The 22,620-nt window shown below is 44.2% G+C and overlaps 1 protein-coding gene across 1 annotated transcript in view; it reads left to right on the top strand.

The window, feature by feature from the left end:
- Positions 1–22,010, top strand: part of fhit (fragile histidine triad diadenosine triphosphatase) — a 251,822-nt gene extending 229,812 nt beyond the window's left edge. The window contains exons 5-6 of the mRNA XM_084316078.1: positions 19,462–19,572; positions 21,873–22,010. Of these exons, the coding sequence (XP_084172204.1) occupies positions 19,462–19,563 (102 nt within the window). The 3' untranslated portion in view covers positions 19,564–19,572; positions 21,873–22,010. The remainder of the gene's footprint in view (positions 1–19,461; positions 19,573–21,872) is intronic.
- Positions 22,011–22,620: the final 610 nt, after the last annotated feature.

The following is a 22,620-nucleotide window of genomic DNA, read 5'->3' as shown; positions in this document are numbered from 1 at the left end:
TGGATGGGCTCCGCCCATAAGCGATTTGAGTGACAGTGTTACGACCCTGGCTCAAAGGCACGCAACCTATGTGCAAAACCGACACCAAAACCTGTGTGTTAACTCAAAGTGCTACTATATCAAGGAATTACTAGTGTAAACTAAAGGATAAGGACTGGAAGAACGTGACTATCTATCTGTTAACCCACACTCTTCTAAACACAGACCCTGCATGTGTGTTACCAGGGCTGGTTTTAAAGCTCCCAGCAGGTAACCAATCAGCACTAATTAGCTAATTGGCAGCCCTCACCTGCATGCCCCGTGACACAGGAGTGATCAGGCCTGCATGCACAGTGACCCAGGAGTGATCAGGCTCCTGGTACATAACACCTCCCCCACCAAACTGGTTGCCCCAGAGGCAACCACCACACAACAACCCATAAACAAAAACAAAAAAAACAACTGTGACCCATTAGTTGTCAGGGCCACTACCACAACAGCGATAGCAGGTCGGCCCCTGTCGAACACGACCACCAACCGTGTTGTATGCTCCCTTTCAACAGGCCCCTCCACCGATACCGACCTGTCAAAAATAGACCAACATCAATCTGAGAACGAATCTCACTGCGCTCAACAGAACAGAACACAGCAAAACAAAAACCATAGATCACTGATACCACCACCGCGCCCATATCCATCCCACCTGGCACTGGCAGTTCAGGATACTGCAAGCCGTGAACATCCAGAGTAGGATGTACCGCCTCAGGTACAGCCCCACCGTCCCTGGAACATGGCAGTACGACAGTCACAAAAACGTCTGGAACACCATCTAAAATGGCGTCACCCAAAATAACATTGTCCTGATCAAAATCAAAATGGCTGCCACTCAACAGACGAGGTCGCGAAGGCGGCTCCTGCTCCACAGGACACTGGTAACTAGGTTGACCAGCACACCTAGTGCATGGCAGAGAATCAGTGTGGACATGTGGATCAATGTCAGAATCATCAACTGACATACTGGGACCATCCCTGCCCACAAGTGAAACATTAGGGACAATAGAGCTACTGTGGGAAGGCTGGCAGCCTAAGTCAGGCTTAGTAGCCTCTCCAACTAGAACGGTGTCACATGAAACAACAGCGCCTCTCATAGCATCCTTCCCACACTCATCCTCCAATTCGTTCGTGGCCTCAGCCACCGTACAGGCTGGGAAGACCTTGAGACACTGCGCTGCCATATCATCTCCTGCCACATGCTTCTCCGGCACGCATGTCAACTCTGGTTTCACCACCGGGCCTAACACAAAGCCACAATCAAGAGAATCATTATGCAGAGGTACATCCACAGTGTGCTTTCCAAAATTCTCAACAGGTACACATTTTAATTCAACAAAGAATGTGTCACTAAGTGTAATGTCCCAAGTCGAAGTATCAACAACATCACTTTTGTCCTTTGACATTACCCGTGCCACAGCACACACAGGGAACACTCTTGGATGTTTCTGTGCCAGCTCATTAGGGACCTCAGAAACCACAGGAATGGGAGTTACAACCGGAGTAGTCAACACTTTGTCACCAGCCAAATCATTCCCTAGAATGAAGGACACCCCCTTTATGGGAATGTGAGAACATACCCCCACAACAACATTGCCTGATACTAAGGGAGAATTGAGCGTGACCTCATGCAAAGGTGCATCCACAAATCCACCCCCAAAGCCCCGAACAACGACACCGGAATGCAAAGAAGAGTTTTCTGAAAACGGCAAAACCCCCTCCAGAATGAGGGACTGAAAAGCACCGGTATCTCTCCAAATTGTTATAGCCTGTTTGGACTCTAGTGCATTAGTCAGGGAAACAAATCCATCCATCATAAACCTTGAGGAACCCTCGAGCTCTTTGTCCACACGTTTGATACTTCCCCCATCACCATCTAACGTTGGCATAGGCGTTCTGCATATGGTTTCTACCAGAGCCACGGTTCTGACATTTTTCTGCTCAAGCACCGGGCACCCAGCAACGATATGACCAGGTTCTTTACAGTAGAAACAGATAATCCCTTCTGGGAATGCACCAGCAGAACCACCCCGCCTAGGAGGTGAAGTTAACTGACCAGCAGACACAGGTTTTGGGAAACGGCCCCCCTGAACAGGACGCCTATCCCCGGACTCAACACGATAGTCCTCCAAAAACACGGACTTGTGTGTCAACACAAACTCATCAGCGAAGACAGCGGCGTCGCCTATCTTCGATACCTTACGCTCATTTAGATGTGTGGAAACGGTATCAGGAACACATATTTTAAATTCCTCTAGGAGAATCAACTGCCTAAGCTGCTCTCTTGACTCCGCCTTCTGAGAAGTGCACCACCTGTCAAACAGGTTCTCCTTCTCCCTTCCAAATTCAACATAAGACTGTCCCTCCGACCTGCGATAACCTCTAAAATGCTGACGATAGGCCTCGGGGACCAACTCATAAGCCCTCAATATGGAATCTTTAACAAGCTCATAATCAGCGCTTTGTTCAAGGGACAGAGCAGTATAGGCTTCTTGTGCCCTACCAACTAAAACACATTGCAGCAGCAGTGTCCAGGCGGTATCAGGCCACTTCAATGTGGTTGCCACCCGTTCAAAAAGGGGAAAATATCTTTCCACGTCTTTCTCAAAAAATGGAGGCACCATCCTAATATTCCTGCCTACATCAAAACCGGAACGTGACTCTGGATGCAGAGCACCCGCCTGCAAGGCAGCATGCTTATATTCAAGCTCCTTCTGCGCACGCTCGTGCTCCAGCAACATTTGTTTCTCCTTAAACTCACGCTCCTTAAGCTCACGCTCACGCTCACGCTCCTCTTTCCTCTCTCTCTCCTTAAGCTCACGCTCCTCTCTCCTCTCCTCACGCTCTCGCTCTAGCTGCCTTTCCTTAAACTCCAACTCCCTAATCCTCCACTCACCCTCTGCACCAGGTAATAGCGGAGACGCGTCAGACGAAGGAGGCTCCTCCACCCTCTCCTCAAGCACCTGCTCTCTAATGAGTAACACCCTTAAAGCACTCAAGGCAGTCGGCTTCAAACGTTTCTCACCCGCAGTAAGCTCTACCCTGTAGTGTACAGCAAGTTCCAGAAGTTGTTCCTTGGAAAACTTCTCCAACATGTCATGAGACGGGCGATCAACAAAGTCCTTGATGGAAGCCATCATTACTGTACCAGTCACCACAAGCCCCTCATAAAAAAACCATCCCTGAACCCTACCGTCATAGGCAACTACCGTCCTGTCTCTCTTCTCTCCTTCCTTTCTAAAACACTTGAACGTGCTGTATCCAACCAACTTACTGCTTATCTCTTACAGAATGACCTCCTAGACCCTAATCAGTCAGGCTTCAGAACTGGTCACTCCACAGAGACAGCCCTCATTGCGGTCACAGAGGCACTTCACTTAGCAAAAGCGAAAGGCCTCTCCTCTGTCCTGATTCTCCTAGATCTATCTGCAGCCTTCGACACAGTCAACCACCAGATCCTCCTCGCGGCCCTCGCAGGAATGGGAGTGGCTGGCTCTGCGCTGACATGGTTGTCATCATACCTCAATGACCGCTCCTACCAAGTGTCATGGAGAGGGACCCTGTCGGCCACCCGCCCCCTGCGGACGGGTGTCCCCCAGGGCTCGGTTTTAGGACCCCTTCTCTTCTCCCTCTACACTAAATCACTGGGTAACATTATCATGTCTCATGGCTTCTCCTACCACTGTTATGCCGACGATACTCAACTCTTCCTCTCCTTCCCTCCCTCAGATATCCACATCTCTGAGCGGATCTCGGCCTGTCTGTCCGACATCTCCGCCTGGATGACGACCAACCACCTCAAACTGAACCTAAGCAAAACAGAATTGCTCCACCTGCCGGCCAAATCCTCCCCCCTGACCGACCTTTCCATCACAGTCGAGAATGCAGCTGTGACCGCGTCCCCGACCGCCAAGAACCTTGGTGTTGTCCTCGACGACCAGTTGAACTTCTCTGCTCACATCGCAGCGACAACCAGAACCTGCCGATTCCTCCTGAGCAACGTCAGAAGGATCCGCCCCTTCCTGACAAAAGAAGCCACCCAACTCCTCGTCCAATCAACAGTCATCTCCCGCCTCGATTACTGCAACGCACTGCTCGCTGGCCTCCCGGCCACTGCCACTAAGCCTCTTCAACTCATTCAGAACGCAGCGGCCCGCCTGATCTCAAACCTACCGAAGTCGGCCCATGTCACCCCACTTCTTAGGGACCTGCACTGGCTCCCCATTGCTGCACGAATCCGCTTCAAGGCCCTCGACCTAGCATGCCGTGCAGCAAAGGGAACTGCTCCCGCCTACCTCCGGTCAATGGTCTCTAACTACACACCCTCAAGACCCCTACGCTCTGCATCTTCTGGCCGCCTCAGACCTACTCCTATCCAAGCTCCGGGAGGGTCATCAAAGAGAAGTCGCCTATTCTCAATCCTTGCCCCACAATGGTGGAATGAACTACCCACCCCAGTTAGGACAGCCGAAACACGTCCAATCTTTCGCCGTCGACTAAAGACGCACTTCTTCAACCATTATCTGAATTAAAAAAAGAAAAGAAAAAGAAAAATTATCTAACCCTAACTAACCATACTGTCATGCACTTGTCCTAATAAACTAACCTACACTGTAGCACTCAACACTTTGATGAACATTGTTACTCAGCTGATAGAGTTGTGCCCTTCCTGATGGCGTGTCGTACAGAACTTGTAAGTCGCTTTGGATAAAAGCGTCAGCTAAATGACTAAATGTAAATGTAAATGTAAGCTACTCACTTTACTTTACAGTCACGAAGAACCACTAACGAACCACGAAGAACCACTAAAGAACCACTGAAAAACCACTAAAGAACCACCAAAGAACCACTGAAGACCCCCCCAACGAACCACTGAAGAACCACGAAGAACCACTGAAGAACCATGAAGAACCACTGAAGAACCACTGAAGAACCACTGAAGAATGCTAATGCCAATAATAACAACCAGAAGGGAACACGGTGGAAATGTGAGCTCTACGGAGCGCACCTTTCTAGGTTGCAAAAGAATTAAAATAAAATAAAAATAAAACACAACCACCCTGAAATAAATAGACGTGTCATACACGCAGGGTGTTAGGTGCTACCAGGTATGCTCACCAAACACTCAAACAAACAAAATAAATTCAACAAACAAATCCAAACAGGTGCGCCTTCTAACCTGATATGACTACATATGCTTCTACATCTAAACTGCAGTCAAAACCGGCCCACCACATGTCTACCCTAAGAAACACTAAATCAAGCCCTACCACACTACCTGTGTTTTCTGGCCCCCCTAATCTACCTACCCTTAAAGTAATGCCCTGTAGACCTAACCATCTTCAACCACACCTGCTACCAGTCAAAGATCATACTTGACCATCCACCCGTCCAGTACATGATACGGTACCAGACAAGTAGATGGTGCTAATCCCTTCCCTGACTGCCCCAGGAGTATGTGGTGCACAGGAAGCTAACCAACAACCAGAAAATAATGTCCCTATCTACATGTGGTGCCCACTAAACTATATATTTTAACAGCATAAGTAGTCACATCAAATTACAAACAAATAAGGCATACTCACCTGTTTGATGAAACGGCTCAAGCCCCCATGTTACACAATATGTAACGAACACCACCCAAACCATAATACCATGACACCCCGTGTACCACCAAAAAAAAAAACGACCAAACAAATTTCTAGGGGTAAATATCCCGGACGAGCGCCCAACTGTTACGACCCTGGCTCAAAGGCACGCAACCTATGTGCAAAACCGACACCAAAACCTGTGTGTTAACTCAAAGTGCTACTATATCAAGGAATTACTAGTGTAAACTAAAGGATAAGGACTGGAAGAACCCACACCCTTCTAAACACAGACCCTGCATGTGTGTTACCAGGGCTGGTTTTAAAGCTCCCAGCAGGTAACCAATCAGCACTAATTAGCTAATTGGCAGCCCTCACCTGCATGCCCCGTGACACAGGAGTGATCAGGCCTGCATGCACAGTGACCCAGGAGTGATCAGGCTCCTGGTACATAACAGACAGTCACCCACACAGTCTGCGAGTGGCAGACAGAGAGAGATTGAGGGGGATACTAATTAATTTCGCCGCAGGGGGCATAATCCCACGGGACAATGCATTGGTAACCTGTTTCAAATGACAATATATACCTCTGTGAATATTATTGTACGGATCGGAATACGGGCGTGCGCGTGGAAGACCCATCCCCGCGGCGCACACACATTTTACACACACTCGGTCTGCCTGCCGCGGTCCCTCTCTCTCTCTCTCTCCCCCTCTCTCTATCTCTCTCTCTCCCTCTCTCGCTCGCTCGTTCTCTGCTATCTGTCGCACCCTCTGTTTGATGAAGTAATTTCACTGCTCTGTTGTTGAGCGAATTGTGGGGGGTGACTACAACCACAGAGCCAATCAGATCACAATCAGCTCAACCAGTACCTTATTCACGTCAGCAATACTGTCAAATCAGAACGGCTTAGTTGAGCGAGGGAAGATCTTGTGAACTCAAGACTAGACTGATGAGTCAATATGGTAATTAACGACACACAGACCACATTGATATAATCCCCCATTGCTAGGAAACAATACTAAACACTGGAAAAGGCCATTTATAATGCCTTTAATAATAATTTTTAGCCTTAATGGCAAATCAATTCTATTTAAAACATTTTGGTCACATTTATGGTGGCCTATTTTGTTTTCAACCAAATGTTGATGGCATAAATGTTTATGCTCATAAAAGATTGTCAATCACAAATGTAATTTAGATTAAAGAAAATATATCTTCAACAAAAGAAACCTGGGCGGCTAGGTGGTGTAGTGGGCAAGGCACTCGCCATCAACGCTGGAGACGCTGGGTTCGAATCCAGCTCTCGGCGTTGCTATCAGCTTGGCTGGTCGTTCATACTAACACAATTGGCAGTGTTAGGGGTGGGAAAGCTGATGGGTGGGTCCTGGGCGTTGTGGACAGCGACCCCTACAGTTCGGTCGGGGCGCCTGCACAGCGAGGGTAGGATCTGGAGGGAGGTAGTGTGACCTTCCACACGTTACACTCTCCCGGTGAGAATCTGCGCTGCCAGGCTGGCTGCCGGCTGGCTGCACATGCGTCGGAGGAAAGCATGTGACAGTCTCCGGCCTCCCGGACCAACAGTAGGGGGGAGTGCGCAACAACCAGGAAGGGGGTTGGGAATTGGCATAACGACTAACAGTGGGATGGGAGACAAAATCGGAAAAAGGAGGGGGGGGAAAGATAATAAAAAAATTAAAATTAAAAATTAAATAAACCTGAAACCTCACTTAGAATTCAGCTCCTCAAAGCACGCCTGGATGATCAGCTGCCTTTGAATGAATGTTTTTTTGTTGTTACCCTAAAAATTATAACTCTTTATTTTTGTTAATTTTTCTCTTTTTTCTTTCCAAAGTCACTTTTTTACATCATTTTCACATAAACAATCTCCATTTCCTTTTCACAGTCACTTTTTCACATTTTCAGTTAGAAACTTTTCTTTTGCAGTATGGTTTCCCGTGTTTGCATAGATATCCTACCCATTTTTCCAGGATTCATTAACTTTTACATAAACATTATACAGTTCACATTAATATTATGACAACCACCACCACCACAGGACAGACAAGACAAACAAGACTCACAGGACAGGACAGTGTTGTATGGTGGGGGGGGGGAGAGAGCTGTATTTGCTCTTGGTATGTCGGGTCTGTTATGGTTGTGCCATGGCAGTCTTTATTCGTCTAACGGCTCATATGTTGTAGTGGGAGTATTTTTTTAATTACAATTCCATTATGATTTCATGTCCTTTATGTATTTAACAATATAATTATACATTATAGATGTCTCTGCAATGTGGTCTCTTGTCTTCCTTGTATTATTTTTCATATCGGTAGGATTAAAGCACTGATATTCAGGATCTTGTAATCTTGAAAAGTCTGAATCTGGATCAGGGTGATCCTATCTGGATTGCTTTGAAATACCGGGACAAAATCTGTCCGAGTTGTCTGATCCTGGATCACTTAACACAACATTATGCATACTTTTGACAATAAATAAAATAAGAATTTGTTCTTACTTGCTTGCCTGGGTAAATAAAGGTTAAATAAATGTAAAAAGAATATTGAAAACCGATACCGATAATTTCCGATATTACATTGTAATGCCAATATCGGTAGGCCGATAATATCGGACATCCCTACTTATCATGTATGATTCTGTCAACTCATGCAGGTGTATATTTATCGCTGCAAATGTTTGAAGTATGACTCATAAATCTATGACTGCACTCACTCACCTATTTGAGCACTTTTGATGCAGGCAATAGACAATGATCTCACTGTGTTGGTTATTTTAAGTATTGTCTCATCATCATCATCATCATCATCATCCTCATCATCATCATCATCATCATGGGGACATGTCTTTTTATGAAACACAGACTTCTGCTGATTCCAGGCCAGCCTATGACAAGCCATCATCCTATCAGATGCTTACCTTCTCTCTTGCATCTGGCAGGTCTGCATCATCTCGTGCAGACTCAGCATGGCAGAGGGAAAAAAGCCCTATTTGACAGACTGTCATAGGAAGGAACGGGAGGGATATTATTGTTGTTGGGTAATTAACGCACCAGCTGCTCTAATGTTTTTTTTTTTTTCTTTTTTAAACATACCATCACAAGGTATTCAGTTACACAGGAAGGACAGAAGGAGAGAACTAGGGAAATCTGTTAATACTGTGGTTGTGAAAATGTGCCCCTCTCTCTCTCTCACTCTCTATCTGCCTCTCTCTCTCTCTCTCTCTCTCTCTCTCTCTCTCTCTCTCTCTCTCTCTCTCTCTCTCTCTCTCTCTCTCTCTCTCTCTCTCTGCCTCTCTATCTGCCTCTCTCTCTGCCTCATCCCTTCTCCATTTCTCTCTCTGTCATTCTGTGTCTGCCTGTGTTTCCGTACTGCGGGCCAGTAAATTGTGACTGTTAAGCAGATGGGTGAAAAGGAAACAGACATTCGGAACAGATACACACATCTAAATCCCATGTGACTCACTGACTATGACTAATGCAACATTTAACAGTTTATTTTTTTGTATGTTCTCTTGGAATGCTAGAACTCCCATAGCTTTCAATGACCATGATGATCATCATTAGAATGTTCTCAAAATTCAATATACATCTGAAAGGGTTGTACAGTACTTGGTTTTGAATGTTTCTCTCAAAACGCTTACCTGCATAATAGCACCTACATACATACAATATGGTTGGCTGAGAGCACAAAGATTTGCATGGAAGAGTATGTTACCATGAATTATGTGCTAGGACTATGTGGAATGTAGTTTTTTGTGTATTATAATGATATGTACGACACCATTAAAGACTATTGCCCCCATGCCTACCACAGACAGGATTTTATCTGGCGCCCCCTTGCTTCACAGTTTATTCGATGGTGCTGTGCGTTGTGAGCTGGGTTGTGGAGAGGTGGAGGGGGCAGGGGGAGTGCTCGATGGTGCTGTGCGTTGTGAGCTGGGTTGTGCAGAGGTGGAGGGGGCAGGGGGAGTGCTCGATGGTGCTGTGCATTGTGAGCTGGATTGTGCAGAGGTGGAGAGGGCAGGGGGAGTGCTCGATGGTGCTGTGCGTTGTGAGCTGGGTTGTGCAGAGGTGGAGGGGGCAGGGGGAGTGCTCGATGGTGCTGTGCGTTGTGAGCTGGGTTGTGCAGAGGTGGAGAGGGCAGGGGGAGTGCTCGATGGTGCTGTGCGTTGTGAGCTGTATTGTGCAGAGGTGGAGAGGGCAGGGGGAGTGCTCGATGGTGCTGTGCGTTGTGAGCTGGGTTGTGCAGAGGTGGAGGGGGCAGGGGGAGTGCTCGATGGTGCTGTGTGTTGTGAGCTGGGTTGTGCAGAGGTGGAGAGGGCAGGGGGAGTGCTCGATGGTGCTGTGCGTTGTGAGTTGGGTTGTGCAGAGGTGGAGAGGGCAGGGGGAGTGCTCGGTGCTTCTGCTGTGGAGGTGGCCCAACATTTGCAGGGGTGGGATTCAAATATTTCATAAGTGCATCTGAAGAGAGAAGAAGAGTAGGCCTATGTACAGTATGACCATTGGGTGTTACAATCTGTTAGTATATATTTTTAATAAAAACACTTACGAATAAAGAGGAAAAACTTAAAAAGATGCATGTCTGCTATACTGTACATAAGATGGGCATGCATACTAATGGACATTTAATTCAACATTATTGTCATTACAATGCAATATAGATTTACATTTACAGAGTAAAAAAAGCAGTAAACTGCAGTGTAATACTAATATAGCATAATGGGAACGTTTATTTGGCATAAACATTAATGATATGCACAGATGTAACTAACTATATAAACTCACTTTAGAGATTATGAACTGTAACACAACAAACCAAAGGGCTTACTACAACAATTCATTATAAAGGAGATGAAAAGGAATAGCATGTCAATACAAATTTTGCCTACAGTATGACACAGGACTGTAGCACCTTAATATTTCGAAATAATAGTAGTATTAGTCAACTTGCTAATCACGTAGAACCAACCAACCCCCGATCAGAGCTTCCTACGCTGAGCTATGGTAACTTTTGCGCACCTACCGCATAAATACGCGGAGGCATCCACCAGTAGGGGTAGGTGACCATATCTCAGCATAGGAAGCTCTGATCGGGGGTTGGTTGGTTCTACGTGTTCGGGAGACTCAGGTGCATAAAAACCTGATTATGATCATGTCTCTACCACAACGACACCCCGAGCTGTGAGTGAATTACGTGAAGGGGAGGAAAGCCTTGTCAATTGTATCTGAATCTCTCGGTCGCATAAAGGAGTCTGTCTCTTTCTCTCTCAAGTAGCCAAACGTTATACTATAAAAACAAACTGGATAGTTAATTTAACTTCATTAGCTGAAATATTCTTAAAAACAAGGCATTGGTCATGAATCTGGCAACTCTCAAGTCTCTTTTTGGAATAATACATGTTTAATGCATTGTGCATCAGGCTGGAAACAAGCGGAATGGTTATTTCTCTGGAAAGCACTGTGCTTGGCATGTAGATTAGCTCTAAATAGCTATATCAGAAATCTGTTGAATAAATTATTGTATTGCCATTGGTTCAGTTCTGCCGGCGACATTCTATTTAATTAATTCACCATCGCGCATCGCTATAAAACAAATGGCAACCAATCCGAAATAGAAACAATTATAGGTTTTACATTAACAGGAAGGTAGCTCAAATTAATAGGGTCAAAATGTCCTTTCATCATATCTGAATTAAAATGAATACATTGAATTTGGATACAAAATAAACAATAATTTGTGTTATTCATTTGATATATTTTGTTATTAACATACCAAATTTCAATTAAATCAACAAAAGGAGGGGTGCAGCTTCACCGAACAGTGCAGGGGGGGAGGGCATAGGGACATACATACTGTAGCATAAAATACATGCAGATAAAAACAAACGTGCATTGAATGAGGTAGTATAAGATCTGTGTGTGTGTGTGTGTGTGTGTGTGTGTGTGTGTGTGTGTGTGTGTGTGTGTGTGTGTGTGTGTGTGTGTGTGTGTGTGTGTGTGTGTGTGTTGGGGCGGGGGGGGGGGGGGGGGGGGGTCAAACAATGGCGTAAGCGGCTTGCAATGTTTTTTTGTTTATTTTGCTAATAGACTAGACCTATGGCAGTTAGCATAGCCAATGTTTGCTATTGTGTCAATGTTTGCTACTCAATATTTCACAAGTTAGCTTTCATGAATTCATCTGAATGGCATGCTGATGATTCCCTGCATTGTATGGTTTGTGAAGCCTAAATATTCAACTGATGTTAGTGCAATGACGTTTATCCACTTCTGTTACCAAAGAGAACACAATAAAGCTCCTTTGCTCTGGTGGTGAATGTAGCTTGGTTTCTAGCATACACAATGATTGTCACATTGTATCCCATTTATTTCCATGGATTTAATTAATTATTGTCATGACTAAGCTAGAGGCTTGCTCTGCTGGCTGGCTGGCTGTCTGGGATGACTATTTCCATATATGATGTCAGTGGCATCATCAGTTCTGATTAGTCTACTTTTGTGGGGACAGACATACAGATAGAAGGACAGACAAACACTGTTACAGTTGGCTTCGAGCCCTAGCCTACATTTGTGCTTCATAGACCAAATACACTTTTGATATACCGTTAATGGAAAGTGAAAGTATTTCTGATGGCTTGTGAAAGTGCAATGCATGCCGCATTCCTGAATCAGAACAACCAAACCTTAAATGTAAAAGGTATTTGCCTGATTTTCTCATTGCATGTTTCTGTGCATAACCGGGAAGGCCAGTTGGCAAAGTCTGCATAACCACTTACAGATCAAGTCCCCATCTTTACACACACACACACACACACACACACACACACACACACACACACACACACACACACACACACACACACACACACACACACACACACACACACACACACACACACACAGCAGTTATTTCTTGCAGATAGGCAATGCTTAGGTGTTTCGGGAAAGACAAGAAAATGCACTTGTTGATGAATAATGTTACTAAACTAAGTCACCTCATCACACCGAACCGGAGTGGACATTATGGGAAAGTGCAAATTGCAGAATTCGCAGCAGAAAAGATGTCAAACGCAATAGTTTCATGTGTGTGTCAGGCAAATAAAACACCAACAACACAGTGGAGTACATTAGCTAATGTTAGGTATGATTGCTAATCAGTGATGAAAGTCAGTCAAATTTCTGTGATGAAATCACTGTGATGTACTGTCCTGCTACATCACTGTCCTGCTACATCACTGTCCTGCTACATCACTGTGATGTACTGTCCTGCTACATCACTGTCCTGCTACATCACTGTCCTGCTACATCACTGTGATGTACTGTCCTGCTACATCACTGTCCTGCTACATCACTGTGATGTACTGTCCTGCTACATCACTGTCCTGCTACATCACTGTCCTGCTACATCACTGTGATGCTACATCACTGTCCTGCTACATCACTGTGATGCACTGTCCTGCTACATCACTGTGATGCTACATCACTGTCCTGCTACATCACTGTCCTGCTACATCACTGTGATCCACTGTCCTGCTACTGTTGCATCACTGTCCTGCACAGTACAGGACACAAAATGATTTAACTGCCTCTCCAAATTTACGTCAATCGTATAATCTAAAAAATCAGCAACTCAAGTAGGCCTTAACTCAAGTTCATATTCAGAGGTCAAAGTGTCGCTGGGCATGGCAACCAACTAACATGTTCATATTAGGATCAACCATTTCTCTTAACCACTTAACAAATTCTGAAATCTAGTTATCCACCAGAGTCTAGTCCTTGCCATGGAACACATAGCTTGTAGAATGAAAAAGCAGGCAATTTCCCATCGCAATATCTTGCCAAGAGTGTCCTGCTGCACTCAAAGATGAATGTCCACAGAAATAATTACCTCATCTACCCAATATTTGCAGAGATTTATCGCAAACAGATACACACACAACTGAACAAAATACATCTAGTCAATATCTCTTGCCAAACCTACAGTACAGTAACTTATTGGAAGAAACTGTTGTTTGTCGGAGGAGTGCCGATCAAGACCAAATTCACATTTGATAATTGGATAATATGAGGATTATATGAAACTGCCTGTAAAGATTTACAGATTTTTTAAAGTGGAATAACTGCAAATGTAACTGCTCAAGCTAATTCAAATGTCACAGTGTCTTAATGTAACAGCCTTGATATTCAAATACCCATAGAAATGTAGGTAAATTCTACTTACAATACAGTATTTCCCCTGTAAGGTGCAGTCTATTTGACGTAGGCCATGCAACATGGAATCATTTGTCCAATATTGTACCGCATGTACTGTATGTTGAAAGGCTAACAATGTTTCCCACAATATACTACAATACACTGAGGTAAGACATTCCCTTTGTTAGTCAAGTATTTTTCCCAAGGACATACATATCAAAAATAGATAGCTTCAGGCTATTTTCCATCCAGAAATAGATGTCCTTGTGCTCTGCAAACACAACAAATAGAAGTTTGTTTGAAATATACCATAGTGCATTCCTTCCAGAACTCGCAGAGTTGAGCCAGGAATCCCATGTGTTATCAACCCCTTGTTTAACTCCCTTCAAAATACAAACCCAAAGGCACTTTATCAGGTTTCCTGCTAATTAGATTCATGGAAGTATGTCTGGCAAAAGGCAGATTGCCATAGGTAATTACCATGGAAGATTAAAAGATATTGCATTCACAGCTGCCATCTCTATCTCAGGCTTAGAGGTGCAGTGAGAGACGGAGGAGAAGAGATGGAGGAGTTATCCAGAACCCAATACACACATTTTTACAAACACTCAACGAATAATGCACATTCACGCATGTGCATATACACACGCATGCACACACAGACTGTTGTGGCTGACCATCGATATCTATGAAGTTGCTCCCAATGATTACTATTTGTTCTTGTGGGTATATATATGCGTTGCACTCATGATGTGTGATTTGGTGAGAGGCAGAGAGCAGCAGGGTCCCTACGTTGTGTCAGTGTGTTCTGCATGTCTCAAGCTCTCGCGTGCTGAGGGTCAGATGTCACATCTGAAGAAGATCTCAGGCGTCCTTTCACAGGCTCTACAGAATCTGGGCATTGGGAGGGAGTGTGGAGCTTGTCCACCAGCCAGTGACACTTGACATGTTCACTGTTACCATCTGTCCCATTCAGGCCCCTGCTCACAGTCATTTCCAAATCCTTACTTGCTAAATCGGAAAAATGAACATTTATTTATTTATTTATTTATTGTTCATTGATTCTGACAAATGACCTAATGCGAAGGCCTGTGGTCTCCCTGGGAACAAAAAGCTGCCCTCTGGGCTCCCTCTGTTCTCTGCTGATTGTCTGGTGACCTCCAGACTGACCTTGCGATGCTGCAGCGCACCCCCTACCCAGAACCCTCCTCCACCACCACCACCACCACCACCAGTCAAGAGCCTCCCAGGCTTATATAGTCCGTGTTAGCTGGAGTGTCTTGTTAAATGTCAAGGAGCGCCGATAAAAAGGTATTATGCTCCTCAGTGTCACATGTATGTCATTAATAAGGCTGTAAATTGAAACATTACAATGAGAGCCAGGGGGGAAGAAAGGGGCGTTCGACGTGTTCTACCAGATGTGAAGTACTGGTGTGCGTGTATGTGTGTGTGTGTGTGTGTGTGTGTGTGTGTGTGTGTGTGTGTGTGTGTGTGTGTGTGTGTGTGTGTGTGTGTGTGTGTGTGTGTGTGTGTGTGTGTGTTAGCACCGCTGTGTGTTCAGACAACAAAGCATTGAACAACACGGAGGTGCTGTACCTCTACAGCTTGTCTCCCCGGGGTGTGTTGTGGTGGCCGTGTGTAGGCGGGGACGCCTGCAGGACATTAGTATTCATGGACATGTTCATCACTGACAGAGCAGGCAGGGTTTCTGTGTCTGCACTGGCAAACCGGCAACTAAGAAGTGGGGCTACACTAAAGAGTTTTAACACAGGCCCCTCGGGACACACACACACACACACACACACACAAACACACGTATGCAGGCAGTCATACACCACACACACACGCATGTGTATGCATGCACTCACACAACTACACACAAACACACACACCAGCATTTGTTTGGACATCAGCAAACAGCTAGTGAGAACACCAAGGGATCATCAGCTTTCTCTCTTCTTCTCTCAGACACACAGCAGGGAGACCAGCCCAACCCACGTGTGTGTGTGTGTGTGTGTGTGTGTGTGTGTGTGTGTGTGTGTGTGTGTGTGTGTGTGTGTGTGTGTGTGTGTGTGTGTGTGTGTGTGTGTCTCTTGTATAATATATATGCATTTTCACACTTTTACTATTCAGAATACCATGCAAGGTGCAACAAGACACCTGTAAACACACACACGCATACATGCACAAAATCACACACTAGCATTATTGTATACGAATACACGGCATGGTGGTGTAGAGGTTAACACTGTCGTCTCACAGCATGAAGGTCCAGGGTTCGATTCCCGCTTGGGGACCAGGTTTCCATGATGCCAGGTACCCAGGTGGGGTATCTCCCAGGCCTTTCTGTGTGGAGTTTGCATGTTCTCCCCGTGCTTGCAAGGGTCCCCCCCCCCCCCCCCCCCCCGATAAGAGAACCCCAATGGAAAGACATGCACAACAGATCGCTGTCGCGTCCCTGACGAAGACGGGCAGGAGCACTTGGATTGGTCCCCGGGCGCGGCACCTCGCCGACGCCCTGTCTGCTCCCGGCTGCCCTTGGGGGGGAAGCACGACAGGATGGGTCAAGCGCAGGGCTCAATCGCATCGGCGACCCTAAAAAAACAGTGCATGTGTGTGTGTGTTCCTGTGTGTGTGTGCTGCCCATCACTGCATGTCGTTGCATGCCGAATAAAGACTTCTGAGTTAAGTCCTGCATTATTATTTATTATTATACAATCTCTTCTCTAATCTGAAAAATACATCATATACAGTATATATTCAATAAATGTGCAAGGACAATTATGTAGCATGCACTCAGGCCATGCATCAAATTATCTTTGAAGTATAACGTCTCTGTTACTTGTTCCTTAGTGAGTTAGTGTTTTAATATCTTCCCAAAGAGACACGATTAGCACTACAAAGTTACGTGACATAACAGTTTTTGCATCAGCATTTGCCACGAGGCGATGGCCATTATTACACGAGAACAAACAGACTTGATTAATTGTTGATGAGCTTTAGTTTGTCAGCGTGTCACAATCACTTCACACAAAGACGAACACACCTTAATATTACATGACTACAGTGCACGCTACCTACCGGCTATTATTTTCCAATCCTCTAAAGTTTTATTATCCCACTCTTTTTCTCTACTCTTTTTCTCCATTCAGTTTCATGCTGGGATGAAGGGGTTTAGGTGGAAGGGACGAGAGCATTTTGGTTTTGCAAATGATAAACTAGGTTTTCATTTATTAGACTGTTTGCTTTGAAACAGGGTTCAGCCTCGACCGGTTTGATGTTTTATGCCCCGTCTAACATCTAGAGGCTTGCTAACAGCTGGGGGACAAAACTGTCATAGCTGATTTGTTTCGCTAATGATACAGTAGGTGTTGTGATTTCAGTTGCAAGGACCCCTGAGCTCCATAAATGCCTAATGGCCCCAGTGATGAAAGCCGTCTAAAACAAATGTATAAATAATGTACATTTCACATGTGAGACGTGTTGATTACAATATGTTCCAACATGATTTTGTGCGGCATGTTGTTGGTGTGACATCGCTGAATCGAAAATATTCCATTGGGGAAAAAACCATGCAATCACAGAAAAATCCCCTATCGACCAAGCATCCCTATTTCCTCTGCTCAGAGCAAAATGTTATATTAATGGGGGATTTCTGTGCTCTGAATAAATTGCAATGTCTCATGCGATTAAGAGAGCCCACAAAGTCATTTCCAGTTTGCCTTAATGCAGTTTGAAAATAAATCTCGCACTGCATCTTTTGATACAATACCACCCCATAACCCCCCCCCCCCCCCCACACACACACAGATAAACCTAGAGCATTGTCTTGCCACGCTACATATGTGTGTGTATGTACACACATACATGCGCACACACACATGCGCACACACACATGCGCACACACACATGCGCACACACACACACACACACACACACACACACACACACACACACACACACCACTATCAATGTTAATTCCAAGAATAATACCAAGTACAAATGCCAGCTTTCCCTTTCTAAAGACATCCTTTGGGGGCTAAATGGGGGAGATCCTAACTCGGTGTGATTGTCTGGGTTGAGGCTGGGCTGGGGTTTGAGCGGTGCAGAGCTCCAAGCCTACCCATGCAAGCCAGCTGAGGCAGAGGGGGCCCCTAGATTTTCCACTGGCCCTTCAACGTCGTCGTCGTCCCCCCTACCAATGCGGTTATGGTGTGATGACAGGTCCCTCTCCTCTTTCCTCGGGACCTGATCTGACATGCTCTATAGCCAGGGTCGGATCCTGTAGTTGTAGTGCATATAACAGAAATGTAGCCAACAAAGCAGACCAGCGCTTGTCAGGGTTGGAAGGAGACGAGGTATTGATGTAATAATGACCCCCTGGTGCTTCAGCTTCCAGACTGTTCAGTATCAGGGAGTGCTAGAAATCATTGAAAATCTATTACACGTTGAATCATTTTACAGCCTCGCTCCCAACAAACGTAAACCTATAGCCCTCGCCTGCGCCTCCCCATTACAGTTATGTACTACTCACAAATTGGTGGCTTTTTGATGACATACTGTCTAGAGCTACACAGCTGTTCAGCTGATATCTCAGAGCGTGGACGAAACACGTGCAGCGAACATTATCTTAAGGACATAAAAAGCCACAGCCCTACGCCGAGCTTGTTGCGTTCCTCGTTTGATGGTTCTAGTCTGAAATATTATGGTTTTAGTCTGGAATGAAAAACGACTCATAGCACGTGTGACACGTCTACCATGTGGTGCCCAAGCCGTTAAAATGGGACCCCATTCTTGTTACAATGCTTTAGGGTTCAGAGAGTTTTATTTCATCAGGTTTGTCTCCTCCTCCTTTGTTGCTTCCACTCAAACCTCCAGTGACTATTAAAAAGGCGACACCTCCCCAGCCCCAGTCTGTCAGCTGTGCCATTCAGGGGCAGGCATTATTTTGACGAAGTATGTTATTCCCCCCCCCCCCCCCCCCCAATCTGTGAATGGTGTAAAATCGGCTATAAGTCGATGTCAGAACGTGTCACAGTCAACGTGCTTGTTTTTATTATAACATTTTAGCTCATTTTCTGCATGTGTCGTCACATCAATGAACCGTAATGTCCCCCCTCATGTTTACACCATCTGAGGGGCAAAGCGTTTCTGTTTCAGATGTCATCTCCATTTACTGTTGCATTGCATGGCTTCCCCAGCTCGTTCATGAAGGTTTTCACCTCGGGTCCAGCTCTCCCGGGCATCACTGTTTTGTATTGCTTCAGGAAGAGGTGGTATAGCAGCACTATGCATATAGACGCTACTCAAATGTTTGCCACATATGGTAGGCTAATTACAGCTGTGAATTGACAATGGCGTTCAAATGTATGTTTGTACATCTGAGAATGCATCACATTAATGGGGTACACTGTTTTTACTTGTACTTGTAAATGAGGGCAGGCACTCATTTACAAAGACGCCAAGCTATTTATATCTGTAACCCTCTCAATATTAGATCAGGTCTCTATAATCAATATATCTGGCTGTAGAAAAAAAAATATTTAAGACCAGGCTAATGAACTTGCAGAACATCAAAGGAATGTTGCAAATTTTCATTTGAGCCATTGACAGTTCCATGTTTCTTTTGACAGCTGCAGAAACACGATCGTGAGAACGAGGATGTTCCCTCTGGGTGGAGAACAGAGGAGGAGATGGCCGCAGAAGCTTCAGATCTGAGGAAACAGCTCGACTAGTTCCAAGTGGTAAAATAGCGACAATTAAAACAAAAAAATTCCATACAGTGGAACCTAATTTATCCCAACCACCTTGGGAATATCATTCATTAGACTGAAATGTTTGGATTATTGAAATATGCATGAAAACAGATGGGACCTCTCTTGAACTATTCTTATTCAATTGCAAATTGCAATGCAAATGTGCAATATTTGACAGAGAATGTCAAGCGAATGCAAAGTAGCAGGCTTGGGGGTAAATAAACAAACACACATTATATGTGGCCTGTTCATTCAAAGGTTCAAGGTTCTCATAAATGAGGTTCTACTGTCATTATTACTATCCAGAAAATGTAATTGGCTTTATTCATTTGACTGCCATCCTACAACGGAAACAAGAGAAGACCAAGGGTTGTATGTTATGAAAGTTGAGTAACTCCTGGGGACTGACTTGGACCATTCTAAAAGTTGTATTTACATGAATAGAACCTGGTCCCAGTGATCCAAATACAAATAAATGGGTATAGGCGTAGTTTTATATAAGGACGCTAGGGACATGTCCCTACCAAAGCCACGGAAATACAAATTGTCCCTACCAAAATAAATTGGTGAGTGAAAACTATAGTTTTAGTATTATAATTCACAACATTGCGGTCTTGCAAAACAGAGCCGTTTTATCTGTTGCAAAAGTGTAGGTTGACAGCTGCATAAAAAATCTGCAAAATCCTATTATCTGCAATATCCAATCAACAACCTGGACTTTCCTCCCTTCCTCTGTCCCAGTGAGAGCCTCACCAGCTCTGTCACAGCCGCCCACTCACGTTACTCACTCTCATGAGCGCTTCATCAGCAACAGAGGGGATTTTGATTAGCAGTACGTTTGAAGTTCTCGAACAATAGGGAATAAAATATGTTGACCGATCTTTCTGTACTCACAGTGTACTCAATGATAATAGTTTGTATTATTAGTAACAGTATTCATGCTTAAATTAGTGACAATAAAACTATTTTCTGCTCACGCACTTTGTGCACTCACATGTTAGGTGTCCCTACCAAAGCTCAAATCAAACCTATGCCCCTGGCCCCATCACCAATACATGTTTGTATTCTCTAGTAGTTGACTGACTGAGCTCTTTACCATTTGATGTGCAACATGGGTCAAAAGTGACCTGAGTGAGTTTGCAATAAATTTATTCCATTTATATGGTAAACATAATTATGATTGGTCATAAAGCTGTATGAAATACTTGCCAGTAGGGCAATTCATGCGTAGGCGTGAATCTTACTTACCGAGACCCATGGTCTAGGTTCTGTCCATGTTCTGAGCAAGCTGGGCAGCTTCAGACAGACCGCACATGGGGTCCGGTAAGAAAATTGTTTTAATCCACACCACAACATGCAAACAAAAGTTTGAACCATCCCCAACAGAATAAAACAGTCTTCATATAATTTATGATGCTCGATTCTTCCCTCAGACCGATGCAATGTCTTTGAACTATTTTGTTTCTTGAAGAAGCCAATGTATTACTATGCTTACATCTTCACTAGTTGTACACTTCATTCCAGGTGTGCTGAAGGAACATCAATCACAGCAGACTGTGATAAGCAATGCAAAAATCCTTTCACTTAATTGGCTAGCTGGAAAGTAAACTGATGTTCAGATGCCAAGGGCTGTTTGAGATTTACCCATAGTGCTAGCTTTGAAGTGACGATATATAACTGTAAAAACATGAACTGTTCTTCATCTGAAGCATGTGCCTTCACATGGTAAGAACAATAACCTATAGTGGCTCACTTGTAGTATCAAGTAAAACTACAAAAATGGGTGAAATAGTCTATCTAGCCAATTATATTTCAGAATTAGGCTATAATGCTAAAATCACACAGATAATGAAGTGAATTCATTCCATATAGATTATTATTATATGTGGTAGTGAAATGGAAAATATTCTGCTTGTTTAGTCTACATGAGACATACATACAAACACTATACTGTGGGAACGCCTTACACAGGCGGCGTGGGTCTGTGCAATATTCACACTTTGTTTTGGAGGAGAGACAGGGCTCTGTTGTTTTCTTAGATTGCTATGCACAACTAGCAGATCACTTTTTTAATTAATATTCACTATCATATATTTCAAACCACAAATGCTACAGTGGTTAAAAACATTCAGGTAATCAGTTATTCAAGTTTTATTTTAATAGAGTATGAGTATTGAAGCTACAATGTGTCTTCTTTTAAATAAGTAAACTGCATATTTTCTTCAATATTACTAGACAGATGGAATACTTGTTGTGTTGCAGTACAATGTTGTGTTTCTATTCAACAGATGTGCTGGAAGGTCCCTGGTGATTGAAGAGGATAAGGCCACGCTGCACTAAAAAGGTTGTTTGAATACTGATGAGGGACTTTAAAAGATGTGGTTCACTGAGTTCAATGTGATATGCGACTTTGGTCTTCAATAAAATATGAGGAGGTTTTATTTTGCTAAGTGATGTAGCGATGACTTTCTATTCTCCTGGAAAATAAAAATGGCAAAGAAACATCTTCTGATTTCTAACCCTTGACTTGGCTTTATTGTACTACCAAAAACAGCTAATTCTGTTCGGTTGCCATTTAGAATATCATTATTTTGTCTAGGGACAAACATAAAATCAGCCCTTCTGATCGCATCCATCTGATTTGTCAGGTACAATTATTATTCATTGAGGTCCTTTGCTCCAAATCAACAGTCACAGCAATGCTCCATGTATGTTGGTGCATCCAAGCACATTGAGGTAAAACACAGCTGCATAATGAGGAGGACATGTGGTTGATAAAGAGAAGCAGCTGCTCTGGGAGCTGTTCTGTTATACAAATCCAGTTAACAGTGGTGTAGGTGGAGAAAGTACAAACATATCCTACTCAAGTAAAAGTAGTGTAACTTCAATTACATTTACTTAAGTACATTTTATTGCAGAGAACAGAGGTTGTTAAACATGATTTATTTTAGGATATATAAAGTTGTTACTTAAAATTAAATATACCTTTACTAAATAAAGTGCATGAACAAAGTAAATAATAATAATGACTTGGAT

This window comes from Notolepis coatsorum, assembly GCF_963971535.1.
Source record: "Notolepis coatsorum genome assembly, chromosome: 6".
NCBI classification, from domain to species: Eukaryota; Metazoa; Chordata; class Actinopteri; order Aulopiformes; family Paralepididae; genus Notolepis; species Notolepis coatsorum.
This window is presented reverse-complemented; position numbering and strand designations above follow the sequence as displayed.